The sequence below is a fragment of the Camelus ferus genome, chromosome 6, assembly GCF_009834535.1.
Source record: "Camelus ferus isolate YT-003-E chromosome 6, BCGSAC_Cfer_1.0, whole genome shotgun sequence".
NCBI classification, from domain to species: domain Eukaryota; kingdom Metazoa; phylum Chordata; class Mammalia; order Artiodactyla; family Camelidae; genus Camelus; species Camelus ferus.
In genome coordinates, this window is record NC_045701.1 from 80,189,713 (window position 1) to 80,208,486 (window position 18,774).

The 18,774-nt window shown below is 46.9% G+C and overlaps 1 protein-coding gene across 6 annotated transcripts in view; it reads right to left on the reverse strand.

Moving 5' to 3' along the window:
* Positions 1 to 810: 810 nt before the first annotated feature.
* Positions 811 to 18,774, reverse strand: part of KCNK10 (potassium two pore domain channel subfamily K member 10) — a 131,284-nt gene continuing 113,320 nt past the window's right edge. For all 6 annotated transcript variants that reach the window (XM_006190879.3, XM_032482474.1, XM_032482473.1 and 3 more), the window contains 3 exons: positions 12,445 to 12,631; positions 8,656 to 8,798; positions 811 to 6,815 (listed from right to left, as the gene is read on the reverse strand). In XM_006190879.3, the coding sequence (XP_006190941.1) occupies positions 6,195 to 6,815; positions 8,656 to 8,798; positions 12,445 to 12,631 (951 nt within the window). In that variant the 3' untranslated portion in view covers positions 811 to 6,194. The remainder of the gene's footprint in view (positions 6,816 to 8,655; positions 8,799 to 12,444; positions 12,632 to 18,774) is intronic.

Below are 18,774 nucleotides of genomic sequence, written 5' to 3' on the forward strand. Positions count from 1 at the left end.
AGGGTTAGCCTGGGTGAAGTTCTTGGCTTTGGCTACTGTGTAGGCCATTTGGCCTTGCTCAGTCTGGCAGCCAGGGACTCACCTTTCTGAACTTATGGCACGCCTCTCTCACAAGTAGGGTGGGAGACACAGGGCAGATAAGTCAGAAAGGACCACATCACCTTTACTGGGAAAGTGCTCAAAGCACATGTCCCAGGCAGCTGTGTGATCTGCTGAAAGAAACTCAGGTTTGGAGCTGACTCACTTGGGTTGGAAGTTTCTTATTCTCTCTGAGCCTCAATGCCTTCATCTACAAAATGAAGAAACCCAACTTGTTCCACTGTTTGTAAACAGCCTGGCAGATCACCTGCTACTCGGTAAGTGCTCAAAAATGGTCGGCATTTTGTCTCTGCCCTTATGACAAGCTGGTGGATGTGTAGTAAGGGCAAAACCAAATACAGTTTGAAATGTTGGCACCCGAGGAGTTGCCTATTTCATATTAGCGGACTTGTCACAATGTCCAAATTCAGTGTTTCTCCTAGAAACTATGACCTGCTCTCCAACCTCTAGCAGCATGTGATCAGGATCAGATAAAAATAGGGAGGTGAAAGTAAATGTGCAGTAATTATACTGGGTTAAGATGCCTCTTCTTGGGTTGCTGTGGGCTCCTCCACGTGCAAGACAGTGAGTTTCCATCAGCTCTGCCCTGACGAATGCTTGCGAGTGACGCCTGTCCCCAGAAGACCTGTGGTCCTGAGCGTAGCTCCCAACCCAGCCACTGTGAACCATGTTGGGCCCCACAGAAGAAAAGAAAACAGGAGAGACATTGGACTGGATCTTCCAGAAGGTCTTTGTTGCAATTTTCTCCAACATTGAAAAAAAATTACATCATCAAATAAAGACAATAGCAGCACAGCTACTGAAATGTTACAAGCAAAGTTGCTTTTGTACTTTTCCTAAGAACATTACGAAGTTCCCTCCTCCCCCACCCCGCATTATTTTCTGTAAAATGCCTTTTTTTTTTTTTTAAAGCACCATGAAATCCTACAGAGAGAAAAATAGGTAAAACACCTCCACACATGGGTTTATCGTCGTCACGGGGCCCCCTGCCTGGGATTCTGGGACAGGGAAGGGGCCGGAGGCTGGCACGTGGGTCGGTTTGCATATCGCTTCTAGGCACCCCTGCACTGTCTCCCTTCAAACTCAGCGACCTGATGGCAAAGGGGAGGCTTCCCAGTTATCCTCGGCAGCACAGGACTGCTGTAGAGATGGAGTGGGAATGCTCTCAAGGATTTTTTTTTTTTTTAATGCACAGGGAACTATTTGAGATTTTTTGCTTAAGACCAAGAACAGAAAGATTCCAAATCTCTTAGGCACCTGTGAACACGATCACTTTCGGTCAAATCAGAGACACCTCTTATTTCTCTTCATTGCCACGGTGCTGATGTCACATGACCCAGGGACCGCCAGGGGAGGGCAGAGGTTTCCATGGACTGTGGGCGGGCTGGTGAAGCACAATGCAGCTGGTTCCTCGAGCAAGGACAGAGGGCGGGACTTTATTCACAGCCATGGAATCAGCCTGCTGTTCCAAAGTCTCCACACGCAGAAGTCACAGCCATCCACAACGTCAAATCAAAGTCACCTTTGTTTCAGAAAGTTGCCATTTTTATTTTTTAAGGCCATGACTAACTAGCTCTCACACTGCACCACCGAGAGCTCGCCCTGCTCACACAGCCACTGTCTTTGCACACAACTGCATCATAACCGTGAGAAAGAATAACCCCCACTTGAAACATTAAAGGGATGCGGGAAGCAGAGACATGAAATGTAATACTGGCTTTTTTAAATCTTTCAAATCTTTTTTTTTTTCATTTCGGAGTCTCTGCATGTTGGTTTTCCTATGCTTCTCTTATGGTTCAGAAACCATAGTACATATTGAAGGGTCTACATTCTTACCCAATATAGTGAGTTAAAACCTGCCCTAACCAAATTCTGGCCACATTCTCACTAAGCCCCCAAAACCAAGCATACCGATATATGGGCAGTGTCGACTCAGCCAGGAAGTGATATCATCTCGGAGGGAGGCAGGGGTGCTCTGTTAACGTCTAACTCAACTAAGACGTTCAACACGGAATGGTCCCCAGAGGACTCAGAGCAGCCACTTCTGTGTGTGTGTGTGTGTGTCTGTCTGTCTGTCTGAGCAATATCTATATTATATGAATCCATAAAGTAATCAAATGGAATCTTTACTACAAATGACTCCAAATAGCAACAACTTAAAATTCTTTAAATAGTCTTGACACCATGCAAGAATTGCCCGCATAGCCTGATTTCCAGGTGACAGTGCGCTGTAAAGGAGAACAGCGTGAGTTTACACAGGGCATGGTCCTAATTTGGACACCAGGCTCCCAAATACATCTGGTCTCCATCAGTCACCCAGAACAAAAAATCCCCAAGGGCAGGAGACAACGCTCTCATCTTCACCTAAAAGAAGTGGGTCCCATTAGTCAGTATTTGAAAATCCAGCTATCAATAGTCTTAGTAAATTTAATTAACTCATGGACCAGGGAATGTTTGGTCAGAAAACTGCAGAACTAAAAGGGACCTTGACGACTGTGTGTTCAACTGCCTTGATGTGCCGATGAGGTAACAGAGAGATACAGGCAAGGGGTCTGAGGTACCCAAGACCACAGGCTGGGACTGCAGAGCACAGACAAATAGTCCCAGTCCCCTTAGCTGTAGGTCAGGGACACCTCTACCTACGCACACATTAAGGCCCTTTCCCAAAAGTGATAACGTCCTAGAGTCGCTACAGGGTTAAAACTGGGCATCGAGCTGAATTCTCTCCCAATTGTCTCTTGGCTCTCACCATATCTGCTGTGGAGGAAAAATTCAATCCCCAGCCACCAGGAGGAATGATGGACACCACCCACTGACAAGCCACACCTGTGCCCTTCCCGTGTGCAAAACCAAAACATTTTCTGCAGGTGTATGGGGGGCAGGTGGAGAATGGAGCTTGGAAGGGTGGGGCTGTGCGTGTCCTGACTCTAATGCAGCTCTGCCTTAGCCATGTGAATTCTACGTGTTATTTGGCCCCCTTTTACAAAGGGGGCTTTCAAGCAGCTCCAAAACAACTAGCCTCCCCTCAAATCTTAGCTCGTCCGCAGGAAGTGGGGTCCAGACTCTCAGGCCCCCTCAGCTGCTCCTCTGGAGAGAACATCATAGTTTGTCAAACACTTTGCCCACATATTCAGTGGATCAGTCTCCATGAAGGGAGGGCTCTTCTTTGATCTTATATATCAGGGCCTTAGCCCCATCAGTACTCGGGAACTCCCAGCTGATCCTTCCTCCACATTACCGTGGCTTGGCTTGTTGGGGCCAGTGCCTTGCACACACCAACACCTGTTCTGTTTGGTAGAGCGTGCAGCTTAGTGCTTTGAGCTGTTTGATTCCAGCTGTACGCCGAGTTCCCGCAAGGTAAGCAAGTAAAGTGCAAAAGCGTGCTTTCAAAGGGCATTTTTAACAATACAGAAGGGGCCCCCCCATACAGCGTTCCCAACACTGAGACCAAAAGAATGTACCGTAAGCGTCTGCAAGCGCAACCCATTAGGCCCTGTTTACACAAAGCCCTTAGACCCTCTTGATAGTAAAGACCTTCTCCCATATCTGTATGCTGTGTCCATGAAACTAGAAAGACACACACGCATGCACAGACACACACACTCACACTCACAAAGGTGCACAGCATGGACACCATAGAAAGGGGAAAGCAGACTTTGGTCAGACAGACTTCGAATACCAGCTCTAGTCCCTTCTTGCTGTGTGCTCTTCCCTGAGCCTCCGTGTCATCATCTGCATAATGGGTTTGCAAACCCTTCCTGCGGAGTCTCGCTGTGAGGCTTCAGTGAGCCCACGGCCGTAAAGTGCCTCATCTAGTGCCTGGTCCACAGAAGCCACTGGATGTACGATAGGGAAGCCTTTCCGCCAGACTTGGCTCTAGGGTCTAGAACTTCAGCCCACTACTATAAAAGTTCCAAGTAACAGTGGGTGGAAACTCAAATGAATGAGATCCTTGGGGAGTTTAATCACGAAGCTTTTAACTTGTCAGAAGAAGAAAGTCCCACTTACCTACCAATTTCTTAAAACACATTTTGACAGGCTGGAACAATGGCAGTGAGAACCAACGCCCACCCTGCACATGCACTGTTCCCAGGTGCCTGTGTATCACTGTGTGGACACAGGGTGTCGCCAGTGAGCCACGGCTCCAGCCCCATGGAGGCCTTCCCCCAAACCTGCCTTGGACAGGAAGGACCTCAGCAAACTTGATTCTTACTTGGCTCCTTCCCCAAAGTAATGCCAGAACTTTAACTAGAGCCTAAAATTTGGCGGGGGGCGGGGGGGACAAATGGGGGATGGAGAGGGGCTGTGTGCGCTCCATACAAGGGAGAGCTGTGCATTTTTGAAAACTGGACAGGAAGAGAGGTCTGCCGTGCTATCAGTAGTCAGGGATGTGGTGGGTATAATTTTCCCTGGAAGTCGGAAAGCACTATGGATTTCTGGAAGTCTTTGCTGGTCCTGCGACCTGATAAGTCCACTCTGTGGTATTAGTTATGTGACATCTCCAAACCAGCAACTTCCTGGTGTTACCAGGTCCAACTGCTTGAAGTGTGTGGCCCAAATAGCTAAGTTGGAACCAGCACAATGGCCAGCCAACTCTGGAAAAGACGGCGGCACACACAGGATGGTTGGTCTAGGACACATTTTTCCCTTTCTGATAAAAATCCACTTAGAATCTCCCTCTTCAAACCTATGACTTGCCACTCCCCCCACCCCCCGACTCTCCTTCACTGGATGTTCTATCGCGTGCTGGTACCTGTTTGCCTAGAAACAATCACAGTGGTTCAAATTTTAGTGGCTAGCAGGGGTGAGATTAAAAAACGAGCAAGGAAAAGAAGTGATGCTTTCAGAATAAAGGAACACCCGAACATGAAAGTGAAATCTTTCAAATACTTCTTTTTTTTTTTTTTTTTTTCAAAAACGGCAATAATGGCACTTAAGCGGCAAGCAATGAAAACAATTCAATCTTCCTGTACAAGGGTTGGTTGAGGGGTTAAGTTTCCTTTTGTTTGCAGACAGTAAGACTGGACCTCGGGTCACTATGTCTACCCTAAGACACCCAAAGGGACAAGAAGCCCTGAGATGGAATGATGCCATGGTCCTCCTTGGTATGTCTCAGACATGCAAGATGCCTATTTTTCATAAAAATTTAGGATCAGCTAGACAGAACAGCAAGCCACCAGCATCATGCAAGGCAATGATAGTTTTGGTATTTTTCCCCCTCTTACCAAAACAAATTGTAACATAAGTTCCACTAGAAAAGTGAACGTGAACATTTCAAAACCGGTTTATTTTCACCATTGCACCCACTGAGGAAAATGCATGATTTTTGCCTGTAACCATGCAGCGGCTGAGGGTGAGTTCTCACCAATGCTTGCAAGTTTGTTTGGACTACCCGCCCCCGTGAGAAAGACAAAATTCGGTAGGCTTCAGTCATTGGTTAAGGTAATATCCACAGTGTGATGTGTTTGTGACTTTTTTTATTTTTTTCTTCTGTAATGAGGAAAGCAATTGCACCTTTTAATACGTGTTCTCTGATCTGCTGCCAACACATTCCAGGTGCTCTCTCGGGTCCCAAGGACATTGATTTGGAGCTTAGAAAGACTAGGTACGCACTGAACGGTTTGTATCAAAATTGGAGCTCAGAACATGTCCGAAGTGCCCGCTCTAACCCTAGTTACAGGTGCCACTTCACCCCCTGAATCCTGTCCCCTTCTGTGTGTGCACATATCGCTAAGGGTAGGTCCATTTAAACGACACACGTGTTCCTTTCAGACGGCTGGTCTACAGAATAGCTGCCCTTTTGCTACCCGCCGTAGCGGGACGGCACTGCCCGGGGGCACAGCGTCGCCTCGGACGCGCTCGTGACCTCCTACGCGTGCGAAGGCTCCGTGGGTGTCCTGCGGCCCTGGCGGCAAGTCCTCGTCCTTCGATTCCTTTTGGCAGAGCAAGCTTTCTCAGTGGTTTATGGCACAGTGAGACAGAGTCTTCGATGCTATGTAACTTCGGACTAAGGAGAAGTCTTGTTTAAGGCACGTGTCTCAGGGTGAATATAAAAAAAACCCACAACGCTGGGTGCAGTCCAACGTCCTTACCTCTTAGTTTCTGTCTTCAAGTAACGCTTTGTTCTCTGGCTCCCTGTCTTTGGTGTCCGTGGGGACCACCCCGTCCTCCGCCCCGGCCTGCGGCTGGATGCAGTCAGTCAACAGGGCCGTGCTGGAGTGGTCCGAGTTGCACACCTTCTCCCCCTCCTCCTCCTTCCTCTCCTCGTCCAGGGAGTAATTCCGGAAGCTCTTGTAGATCTTCTGCACGTCCTCGGGCAAGGCCTTCTTGGTGTCCTTGTTTTTCCTCTTGGTGAGCCTGGAGGTGGACCCGAACTTGTTGACGATGTTGTCCTCGGACGCCCCCTGCCCGTGTTTGTTCAGCTGCTCCGAGCCCTGCAGGCGCAGGTTGTTGGGCCGGTTGTTGATGCTCTCCTGGGACGAGGCCTTGAAGCGGCCGGTGTCCAGCGCGGCGAGGACGGAGCGCTTCTCGGGCGAGAGCACGTCGAGCGAGTGGGCCCTCTGGTCCAGGCCCAGGCGCCGGCGCTCCATGCTGCGGAGGGTGGCCGCGCGCTGCAGCTTGTCGTGGATCTCCACGCTGAGCCGCCGCCGCGTCTCCCGGAACTCGGCCGTCACGTTGGCCTTCCACTCCGCCGCGTGGGCCTTGATTTCACCCACCTGGCGGGGACACGGGACAACAATTTCACGCGCGCTGAGAAATCCACCTCCGCCTCGGGGCCCTCCTCCCACCCAGCGCCCGCAGCCCTCGGGCGTCCCCCAGGGGAAGGAGGCCGGGTGCTGCTGGTGGCGCAAGCACCCAGCGGGAGGAGCGGGGTGCTACCCCAGTCCTTCCTGCTGCCTGGATAACTCATCTCAAATGGCTCAGGGGGGCGCACATGCTGGGGAACCCAACGGAAGCCTGAGATCTGGAGACGGGAACTGTCTCCAGATGGCATTCTAAGGGAGAGGTCAGTATTTGGAGATGGAAGGCGGGGGGGCCGGCTGTTTCTATCCTTTTTAAAAATTATCTGGCCTGTTCCTCCAGCATAACTCTGGGCTCACAGAGTTTTTCATGTTTCATGAGATAACGATGCACCGAGCTGGGTCCTGGGCACAAAGCAGATGCTCTCAGCAGGTCCTATGCCCTTCCTTGTCCCTCCAAGTAGCTCACTCTGGGTAGCGTGACCAACTTCGCCCAGTTAGCCTGGGAAAGTCCTGAGTCCTAGGTACCACGTCAGTCCTGGGCAAACTGGTAGAGGTGGTCGCCCCGTTCCTGGGCCACGCTATGGCCTTGTGCTACCCAGCTTTCCTGCTATACAAAGATCCCCCGGGGCACCTGGTAACCGAATTTCCCCAGTCTGGGTGCAGGAAGGGGGCATGCTCTGCCAAAGCCTGCAGAACACACTGCCTTAGAGTGAAGCTTCACAGGAGGATCAGTACCAAGACTCTGGGCTCTGACTCAGCAAGGGTAACAGTACAAGTCTCATGCTTTCCTGTACAGATGAGTGACTCAGATTTCTGAATTAAGGAATGTCAATATTTATGTTGTTGCTTTCTCTTTCATTATAGCTGATTTCCGGCAGGTCAGCTGTCTGGGGAATCAGACCGGAGACTGCACTGATACTGTTTGTGCAAGCCAGAAAAATTAAGCCATTGGGCCCAAGTATGATAAGGGAGATGTCTCCGTTCCACAACGCTCTCCCAGGGGCTTCCACACAGAATGACCATATTCTGGGATGGGAACAGTCACCCTTAAAGAGGCTGTCCCTCTTTCTGTTTCTTTGGGTTTTATCTCCTCTCCTTTCTTTAGCACTTTCTTTCCCTTTACCTTGCCCTCCTCCTTTCTTACCTCTTTTCATCTGTTACCAGAAGAACAACTTGGGCATTTTTTTTTTTTTCATTTAAAAGAAAAAAAAAAAACTCTACCTTTCCTCCTTATGAGTTCCTTCTCTTGCCTCTGGGTAGGTTTCCATGCACATTTATATGAGGGAGTAGGGTCTGTGTGCCCCTGGCCACAGAGCTGTATTTGTTTCTACGAATCTGACAACCCTCAGGGGACGTAAGTGTAAGGGACCCCTTGAGTTCACTTCCCCATGGCTGGCCATGGCTCAGTGACTTCAGTATCATACAGAACTGAGAAAAAGTTGACATACTTGCTGATCAGGGGCAACTGCACACCTCCCTCAACTGTAATCCACCTCTGCTGACTATGTCTGGTGTTTTGTTTTGTTTTTTTCTTTTTTTTTCATTTTTAAAGATAAGTTGTTGTTTACTAGTCCTTCCAGGATCTGTGGGCTGGTGAGTCACCAGATTTTCTCACCTGCCAAAAAAGGGATCCAGAAATAACTGCTATTCCATTTACCTTGGAGTTTAAACTGATTCAAGAATTCAAAACAAGGAAACCTACGAGCCCTCCGTGTAGTAGAAAACAGTCCAGCCCATAGAATAGAGACACATAATTCTTGACACGAGCTAATCTGATCTCAGGAACATTCATAGAATCTGGAAGGAAGCCTACCTCTTCTTTTGTCTTTTTGGACAGAACCCGTAGCCAATCTCCGATCATACTGAGGACAGCTGCAAAGTAGGCAAGGCCAACAAGGATCCAAAACCACACTAGGGGCTTATACCACTCCCGGTAATTGATGCCAGCGTTTCCCCCTGAAAACAACCAAACGTTACTTTAACCAGGATCTAGCATGCGGTCTTTCCAGAGCAAACATGTCCCAGTCCGTGCAGCAGAGATGTCGCCCCATCACCAGAACACACAGCTACTAGGCCCTGCTGTATACAAGATGTGACATGGCTGAAAGGGCAAGGAAAAGACGTGTCCCTTCTTCCCTAAAGGAGCCTGACCTGTGGCTTAACTTCCTTTGAATCTTGACCACTAAACCGTTAACACTTGGAACAAAAGGATGTCAGAGGCCAACTTGATCCACCTACTTTAAACTTGAGCTGGACAGTGAATGACTTGAATTAGAGGGACAACAAATCGGGAGCAGTTGTCAATTTTTTCTTAAACTGCCTTAAATTTAATAAACATAAAATATCATTAAGTAATCCCAAATGGTTTGGAACTCTTGGAACCATTTCCTCCTTAAGCACACATGCATTTACCAAGAGATGGCGAGATGTGTGGGAGTAAAATTAGACTTAATGGTATTTCTGTGACTTTGACCCAAGCAATGGTGATTTAACGTTAACTGAGGGATGGTGTTTACATGATGCTACTCCAAGGGGTCAATTAGACTGAGTAATTAGAATCACTGTGCTAGAACAAAAAGGGGCCTTCAAGGCCAGCTAGCCCAAGCCTTTTATTTTATGAATTGAGATTACAGTAAAAATCCATCAGGCCAATTGGCTAGTTGCCTGATTGCATTGACTAGCTGTTCCACTGAATGGATCAGTCATTTATTCCAAGTAATTAGCCTTCTTATTCTAGCCCTCCTATAGGCACTGCCAAAGGGAGCCATGCAAAACAGATTCCAAGCCCAGCCCCCCGTCCTAAAGAAGTGAGGAAGCGCCATGAAAAAGCTAATGTCAGCCTTGTTCTCATTCTGTGAGGTGTCACCCAGGGAAGCAGGCCAGTGGCCATCTCTAAGACAAGCGACATTGGCCAGGGATGAGTAATTATGGTGCTTCATGGTGAGTGAGCATGGAGTTTTCCCGCTAGGTCATGGTTGTAACCTCATCTGAATCCAGACTGAGCTCTGATGGCATCTGTAATACCTCCCAAAGGCAGCTGGCCAGGCACTGTGGCTTGTGGCTCTTCTCAAAGTGACCGAACTAACTTTGCAGTGCAGCCCACAAGGTCTCCCTTGCTACCACCACTTCTTAGAATTAGAGTTTCAAACTTTGCTAAAGGGCTCTGTGGCACACACCCCCTCGGTTTGGTTTAGCTGCCTGGTTTTCCCCTTTCGGGCAGCCCTCCCCCTCCGCCTGCTCTAGGATACTGTCGGAGTTCCTGCAAAGTTATGCAGTTTTTGAGGTGAATTTCCTCTCTGCACTAGGCCAGAGAACTCTGCAGCTTTCTCCTTGGAGCTCGCTAAAAGTTTTTACCTTAATGAGTCAGCATTGCCCAAAAAAGGTTGTCACTAGCGGGCGCTAGCGAGCAAGCCAGTAACCACCCTTCTGCCTGTTCCCTTCTCAGCTGCTGGCCTGGAATTCAGAACTCTGTGCGCTCTCAGTCAGGGTAGCAAAACGCTACCGGCTCAAAGTGAGTCAGCTACAAAAGAAACCAGCACTGTATCCTGCATGGTGATCGATGTTCTGATCATATTTCTGAGCCAATGCCTAGTCAAACCACGGCAACCATCAGCTCTGGTTAATGGATCTTTTTAAATGATGGGCATCCGTCCCTGTCGCCCATAGAGTATTGCCAAAAGGTTGCAACACACTTACAGCGTTCTAAGGCACGCATTCTTCAGATTGGCCCGTGTAAGCTCTGGAAACTGGCACTTAGCAGGGCCTGGTCCAATGGCGGTCAGCACTGTGGATTGTAAAAGACCCAGGGCTGTGCAGACGTCAGGACAAAGGAAATCACGGCTCTGCAGTCAGCGGTAAGTAAGGGAGTTAAAGCAGTGCCCTGCCTGTGACTGTGGAGGTCGCACCGTGACCAGTTAAGGAAGCATAAGATGGAGTGCTGGTGTGAGCTACATGTATGGTGGCTCACAGTCCCTGATGGCCAATAAGAATAAATAATAAATTTAAATCTTACATGATTTTTTAACTCCCACATTCCGAAGGTTGTGCTATTTGTGTCCCAGATTAACAGATTAACAGATTGAACTGAGTGACTGGTGAGAGAGCGGGACTCCTGCAAGTGCCCTCCAGCAGACAGTCCTGTAGACAGCCCAGTGTTAGCACAGAGGGCTCCACCGCACAACAGAGTGCAAATTACACTCTGGGGGAACTTAACGATGGCGGTGGAACAGCTCTGAAGTCCAGCTGCCGTTACCTGTATATACCTAGGATTGGAACCTCAGCTGAGTGTTCCCACAGGGCAGCTACGGATGATGCAAAGGAATTAACCGGACAGTCTTTCCCCTTACTCCCCTCATTTCTCCATGTGGCTTCTTTCCAGAGCTTCAGGCCTCTAATCAAATGGCACCCAGGGACCACTTGCCCAAGCTGAGATGCAGCGCAGTGGATGAGCACTGTGCACAAGGAGAGACGGGTGGGGTCCCACGCCTTCCTCAGGCTCTTTGTAAACAATTTTTAATCACTTTGACTTTGCAATTGTTGATCCTTAGCCAATGAAAAGGAAGGAAAAATTAAAACTGCTACTTCTGCAAACTAGACTTCAGTCTTCATCTTCCCAGTTGGAATAGCTACAAAATCACCCTGCCAGTTCTCTGGATCACAGAATTAACGTGGCGACGCCCACTCGCCTGTTGGCCAGCCTTCAACCTCCTCTCCAGAATTTGCTGTTTTCCACATTCGAGGAGAGGAGATCCCTGCCCTCCATAAATGTGTAAGTTACGATAGAGCTGCTTCATCAGAGCGTTCACTTCTTGGAGTAGAAAACGATCAACTGTCTGACCACCTAGAATTACTCCATTAGGAAAGGGAAGGATGGCCTCCTCCTTCTAGTCCTGCCTTCCTACCACACCCTGGGAAAGCACTGCATCTAAGAAGCCAGATCTCATTTCAATTTTCAAGCTTCCTGTTCCTAGATGAATTTGATGGTGGTTTTCTTTTCTTCCTTAAGCACAGCGCATTGGCATTTATTTTTACAATGAAGGCCATTGCTTCTGTGCACATTCACACAGAACCCACTGTGGTATCACATTCCCTTGGGGCAGTTCTCAGCTCCTAGTAGTCACCTGAGCCTTAAGTCTTGCCCTGGGACATGCTCAGGACAACGTCTGCGGGGACAGTGGCGCTCACCTTAGCATAAGGTAGCTCAGTCTGCAGGTCACTGCAGGCTACACTCTGTGCCAATCCCTCCAGAGTTTCCTATTTGCCACTTGCTGATATAGCTTTTATCAATTGATTCAAGGAGTCTTAATACAACTCAGAAGTCCAAACTCCAATGAGAAATTCATTTCACTCATGCATAATTCATATGATGATAAGCAATCTGCATCCTGGGGAGGGAGAGGCCGGCTTCCGCTCGAGGCATCAGTCTGATGCTGTTTACATCGCCTAGGACCACAGGTTTGGAACAAGCCTGCGCACAGCAGCCGAGACGCTGAGCCGTTTTCAGTTGCCTCTCCCACATCTTCCCTCGTGGTTTCAAAAAGCACTGCCAACAGAATATTTTCCCCACCAGGGCCCCAGCGACTGGGGTGCCCAGGGTGCTTACCTGCCACAAAGTCACCAAAGCCAACCGTGGTGAGAGTGACCACCACAAAGTAAATGGACTCCAGAGCCGTCCACCCTTCGATGTATTTGAAAATGACGGCGGGGATCGTCACAAACACAACACAGCCGGCCAAGATGAACAGGATGGTTGAGATGACCCGGATCTTGGTCTGACTCACTTGCTTTTTCTGAAGAACAGCAAAGGGGAAAGACAGGCAAGTTAGCTCCGTCACCCTGGATTCGGAAGACAGCGGTAGGGAAAGCAGGGCAGTGGCTTTCCACCTTGCTTTTGGTCATGGGCAGCTTTGTGAAAATCTGATGAAAGCTGTGGACCCTCTCCTAGAAAAATGCACATACGGAGTGGTCGAGGTGGTCCTCAGGTCCTAGGAAGCCTGGGGGTGCATGGATCCCAGGTCAAGAAACCCCACTTAGCTCATGTCTTGAATATCCTTTGCGTGGTTCCCTGACCACAGCCCATATGCCGATTGTAACTTCCTAGCTCGTGCAAACATAACTATTTCCCAAGAAGGGCTTGCTGCCGTTTCTTGTGGGGCGCCACTGACCCTCCACTGGGAGGGCAAAGGTTTGGGGTTCTTTCCACAGTGGTGGTGATGGATTTGCACCCAGTTTCCCTTGTGTCAAAGGGAATGTGCTGGAAAAATAAGGCTCCCGAGGCAAGCCAGAAGCTTTGGGTGAAAAGAAAGATGCAGCCACCCCATCCTCCTTTTTGACAGACTCCAGCCAAGTATCTCTGTGATTCTTCACCCTCCTGCCCGCTGCTGAGGTTGCGCATTTATAACACACTTTTCTCTTAAAAACACACGTGTTTGAGCCGGTACCATGGTCATCATGTTTGTTAGCCGTATTTCCAATAAGGGACGGGACAGGAGTCCAAGTTGAGTGACAAGGTCACTGTCTAAAATGGGTAGTAAGGACTTCATCTCATGTCAGCTTCTGAAGGAGTCAAGTAGTTAAGTAGTAAAGAGATGAAAATGCATTTAGAATGGGAATCACAGTGATACTGGGGCAAGAGAATCATGTCCACAGAGTCCAGAGGTAGCCTGGAGGCACACTGGGTGTCCCCTTGAATGCACCCAAGACAACACTGGCATTGCCTCTAAACTGAGTAATCCTTTAAGGTCTTCTCAACACTCCTAGATTTGCCATTGGAGACTGTCATCAGGGGACCCTAGCACCATAAGCCCACGAAAACCATATACTATCATAAATACATGTTTAACACCTGAGTGCCTGGACCTCTGTACATTGCCCAGAGTTTCTGCAAAAGTGCACATTTAGGGCAATAGACATGAGAAATCCTTCCCACATGATCTATTTTCTAGTCATTGCCTTCTGGTGAATTAGAGGGTAGAGAACCTCCCAAAACAGAGAGAACTCTGCATTCATGCACTCATTTTACAGATGCAAAAACAAGCCAAAAGGGGTGAGGAATTTGCATAAAATGCTGCTAATTAGGAGCAGAGCCAAGATGAGAATTCTGATGTGATTAACTGTCGGTCCAGCGCGCAAGGATGGGAACCAGTTTTCAAGTTAACAATTCACCAGTTGAAAGCTGCCAGAGTTCTCCCCTAATGAAGGAAACCAGACTAACCTCCTCTGGGAAAGGAGACTGCGAATAAAAACTTTTCACTGGGAGATCTTGTCACTGTGCAGGAATTCCTAAGCTTTTACCATAGCAGGGACATCTCAGCCAGGTGTCCCAGGAAAAAAAAATGGTCAAGAGAGATGCTTCAAAGATCAGCCACTTGGCTTAACCAGGAAACGCTAGCCAAGGAAAGGACTAGGTCTCTGAGATAGAAAGGTTGATTATGGTTCTGTTTCCTTTCCTCCCATCTTCCTCTTCCTCCCCAACTTGTGGAGACAAACATCAGTGCCGCCTCTTCCCTGGAAAATGCCAAGGGGCAAGAGAGCTGGGGAATGGGGAGAAAGGCTGCTCCCCTCTGTAGTCATGCCTCAAAACCATCAATCCCACCTAACTGGGGTCCTGAGTCCGTATGTTCAATACGGCAGCTGGGAGTGGGCAGTTAATGACGAAGAATAGCCGTAGTGGAGAACACTTGTTTGCACAAATCTAAATCAGCACTATTTACACTCGAGTTCCTGGATCAATACATTCCCTAAATATTCATGGGAAAAGCTAAAGAAATACAATCATTTATAAAAAGGAGTCAAGTACCCTGTAACTCCTAAGAGGGGTATGTAGAGTGGAAACAGGAAAAAATTAATTGATCCATGCTTTTATACAGTCCCCTCCCCATCTCCTCAGAAAAGCCACCTAATAAAAGATAATTTATTGATATTTTTGAAACTGAATGTGGAAATACCATTTTTTCCACAAACGAAAGTACTGTGACAAGATATATTACCTGAGAACCGTAAGGAAGGTTTTACCCATTTCATGGATTTCTACATTGGCTAGTATAAGACTTCGAGGGGGCAGTCGAAGTCCCCCTGAGAATCCAGGAACTTAGTTATTACTAGCCTAGTTTTGTTTGTAGACATGAGCAAAAACCCAAAGCGCAAAAGGAGATTTTACCACAGATTATTAACCTAATCTAATTGCTGGCAATGGGCAGATTATCTCCCCCCTCTATAAATCATCCTTCTCAAAGGCATAATGAAATTAAAGTGAATTAAATGTTTGTGAGACACTTGTTAAGTCATAAATTAGGATGCGAATGCAGTTGTAATCCAAATGAGGTTGAGGTTGGCAAAGGAGAGCAGCAAGTAGGTAGGAAGCTGGAGAGATTCCCGGGCTCCAGGAGGTGGGCAGAAGGGAAGATGGCCCCGGACGGCATTTGTTTGGTAGCGGAGAGCGAGGTGTGTAACAAAGGCTAGATTGTGGAGTCTTAATTGCATTATCTGCTAGAGAGTTTATCCGCAAGGTAGACATTTCACCACTGTTCACTGCCCAAATCAACCAGCGTGTCCCTGGGCTGCTCCCTCCAGACATTCTAGGGTGATGCTCAAAAAACGCATGGAGAATTTAATCATGGGGGTATTTTAGGGACTTAAGAAATCAAGGGTCTTGCATGTGTGTATGTCTGTGTGTCTGTGTGTGTGTGGGGGGGGTGAAATTGTGTATACCCATACATCACTATAAAAGGAAGAGGTATGGGCATAAAGTTTTGGCAATGTCTGTTATTCCAGAGACCCATGTTTTTTCTGCCCTCTGGATGCTTTAAAAAAAATGAACATTTTAAACTGTAGCTTTCAAGATGGAACCACGAACTATCATACACATCATCCAGTGATCTTTGGGCTTTTCATCCCCATCAGATCTGCAACCATTCACCACTACTGTAAACTGGTGTTTAAGGACTTGGAGTCTAGGGGCAGGCTGCCTGAGTCACATCCCTTCCCCGCTGCTAAATGGCTGAGTAACCTCAGGCAAGTTTCTCAATTTCTCTGTGCATTGGTTCCTTCCTCTAAAAATGAAGAATAAAAGAACGCACCTCATAAGATTGTTTGGAAGATTAAATAAGTGTGTACAAACTTAGCACAGTGCCTGCTAAGTGCTCAAGGATTGTTACTGATGTAAAAGTTCGAATCTTTCCTTAGATGTGGACAGTCCCAGATTCAATGCTGCCTTTTGCTATTGGGGAATGTTCCCTCACATTTGGCTTAAGATAACCTTTGTTTAGCTTCAGGTGGTCACTGCTGGTTGTCCCTTCCTGGATACATTACCTCATATAATTACCTCCTTTTTAATAAAAAAAAAAAATCTTCATTCTCCCTTGGTTCTTTGGTGCTGATTCTGGATTGAGCTCTCAGACAGTCTCAGCTCACAATCTTGGAACCTTTCTTATCTGCCTTTCAATTAATTTCCCCCTAGTTTTTCATCATTCTTCTGAAACTGCCAAGAATTGCAGATAATGTTTGCAGTATCAGGAACCAGCTGCAGAGGGACCCTGAGAGGCACGGACCTTGTGTTTCTTACCACCCCCAGCCCCCCCACCCCCTCCCTTCCCGCCAACTATCACCACCACCTCCCCCACCACTTACAGAGTCAAGCTGTGTTTCCATGGTGGGGTTGCTAGGCAAAATCCCATTGCTTATTTACCAGTAAGCAGAGCAGCTAGCAAAAAGCTTTGTGAGCGCCCAGATCTGACAGAGCTAATGTGTTCTTAGGCTAACAAAATTGCTATCTGGGAAGAGATAGTTTGATACAATATTTGGGCAGAAGTGAGAGAATAGTTGTGTATATCTGTCCAAATCTTGTTTTCACACTTTGTTGATTAGATGATGTGTTCCTTCTCCTTATGCAAATGGCATTATGCAAAACTATTTCCCACGTCCGATTGGCACTATCTGCAGGAATTTTTGAGGAACTCAAAACCCACCTCCTGTAGAGTTCATTTAGTTGTCAAAATTATATGTGCAATTCTTCCAAAGAGCAAAATAAGCTTCCTAAACAGGAGGTGGGGGGCGGGGGGGGGCAGCTCTAAGAGCTCTCCTTCCAGAGGGGGACGTATGTGCTGACAATTCTGGAAGTGTTTATTTCTTTCCGACCTCAGAGAGCTAAGCCACACATCCAGTTCTCATTAAGCATAATGCCCAGCCCGTTTTTGGTTACTTCCACAATCTTATTTTTAGAGAGCAAATACATTCCTATTCATTTATGGGCTATTTCTTTTTTGATATTTACCCCTCTCTAGTAACTGTTCTTCTTTTTACTTTTGTGTGATTTCTTAGAATTCTGAGGTTAGCAATCCAGATTGTTGTGTCTGGCTGAGAAACTGTTTATTTGTTGTGGTTTTCAGCCAGGATGTTGGAGATTTTATTCAATAACAAAGATACTGCAATAAAAATCCTAGGATGGGAGCTCGACAGGCAGGGCTCTAGTTTATGGTTCGGTTTTGTTTTGTTGAAATGCGAACTCATCACCATGGTAATACAATTGAACTGAGAGTGATTTCTCAAAATGGAAAGATAATAGGAACTGCCTCACAAAAGAACTGACTTTATTTTCTGATATTATTATGTTTTCTGCAAAGATTTCTTTTGAAAAAGTCCCGTTCTAACTAATGGTCTCAATATCACAACAAAGAGCCATGTAGTACCAACAATTCTGTAAACTATGAAGAGAGTTTTTAAACACCATTTGCCTTTAATCTCCATGGCAGAGATACTGTAAACACAGATTAGTGAGAATCGTGCAGTAAAATCTCCACGGAGCCTACTGAAAATGTCATACTCAAAAGCTGAATACACAAATGGATAGTCTCTAGACCAAAAAAAAAAAAAAAAAAAAAAAGAGTTATATCTAGCATCTGAGTCTGAGCCATCCAACTGCATCCAACAGATTATTGGCTGGGTCAGTACTTTGCTGGTATCACCATGCAAAGTTTTTGAAAAAGCTCTTGGTATGTACAATTAAATTGTTTTTTATCGCTGAAATGGCAATATAGGTGCACCTGGGATGGAGAAAAATTAAAATCTAGAAAGAATAAAAATTCTCAGCTGTTTCACTCTGGGAACACCCTAATTAAAATCTTTGAAAGTTTTCTGTTCTAAAATTCAGTGGCTTTTAACATTTGAAGATAGTGCTCTATTAGAATGCAAAGCACTCAAAATTCAACCAGTTAATTCATTCAACACATAATTATTAAGAACCTGTTACATATCAGGAGATGTTCTAGTTGCAAAGGACCCAGCAGTTAAAAGGAGAGACGGGAAAAGTTCCTTCTTCACATACATACACAAAAGTCTATAGTTGGCTGGGGCAGGGTGGGAAATCTGAGCCTTTGGCTGAAAACAGTCTTTGTGGCGCTGTCCATGGTGCCCAGCCCTGGTCTGACTATTGAAGGCAAAGTTGTTACTTAATGGCATCCCAGTGATAAAAAAAAAAAATCACTTGGTAGAGAAGAAAGGAATATTCTTGCAGCTATCATATGTGGAATACAAAAGTGTGCCACCTGTGATCTTTGGATCTTTGTTAGCTAAGCATTCAGAAACCATGTTCCAGATCACACCAATAAAGGAAATACCCAACTGTAACCCTGGCTGAAGAAAGGTCCCTCTCTTTAGTTGAGGTATGAAAGGCAGGCCCATGGAAAGGAGAGGAGGATGGGGACACCTCCTGATGAGCGGCATCACAGAATAACTCCTGGCAAACCTTACAGATGCCACACCCAGCTGCCCACCTATCCAAATACCTAAACTTATTTCCCCAGATTTCAGCAGCACAGTGAACAATGTTTCTACCCTAAAATGCCCTCTCCACCATCAAACACACAAGCATGCAGTAATTATACTACAGTAACAGTGCTACAGACAGCTGAAAGGTAGATTCAGTCTTCTCCTTCCC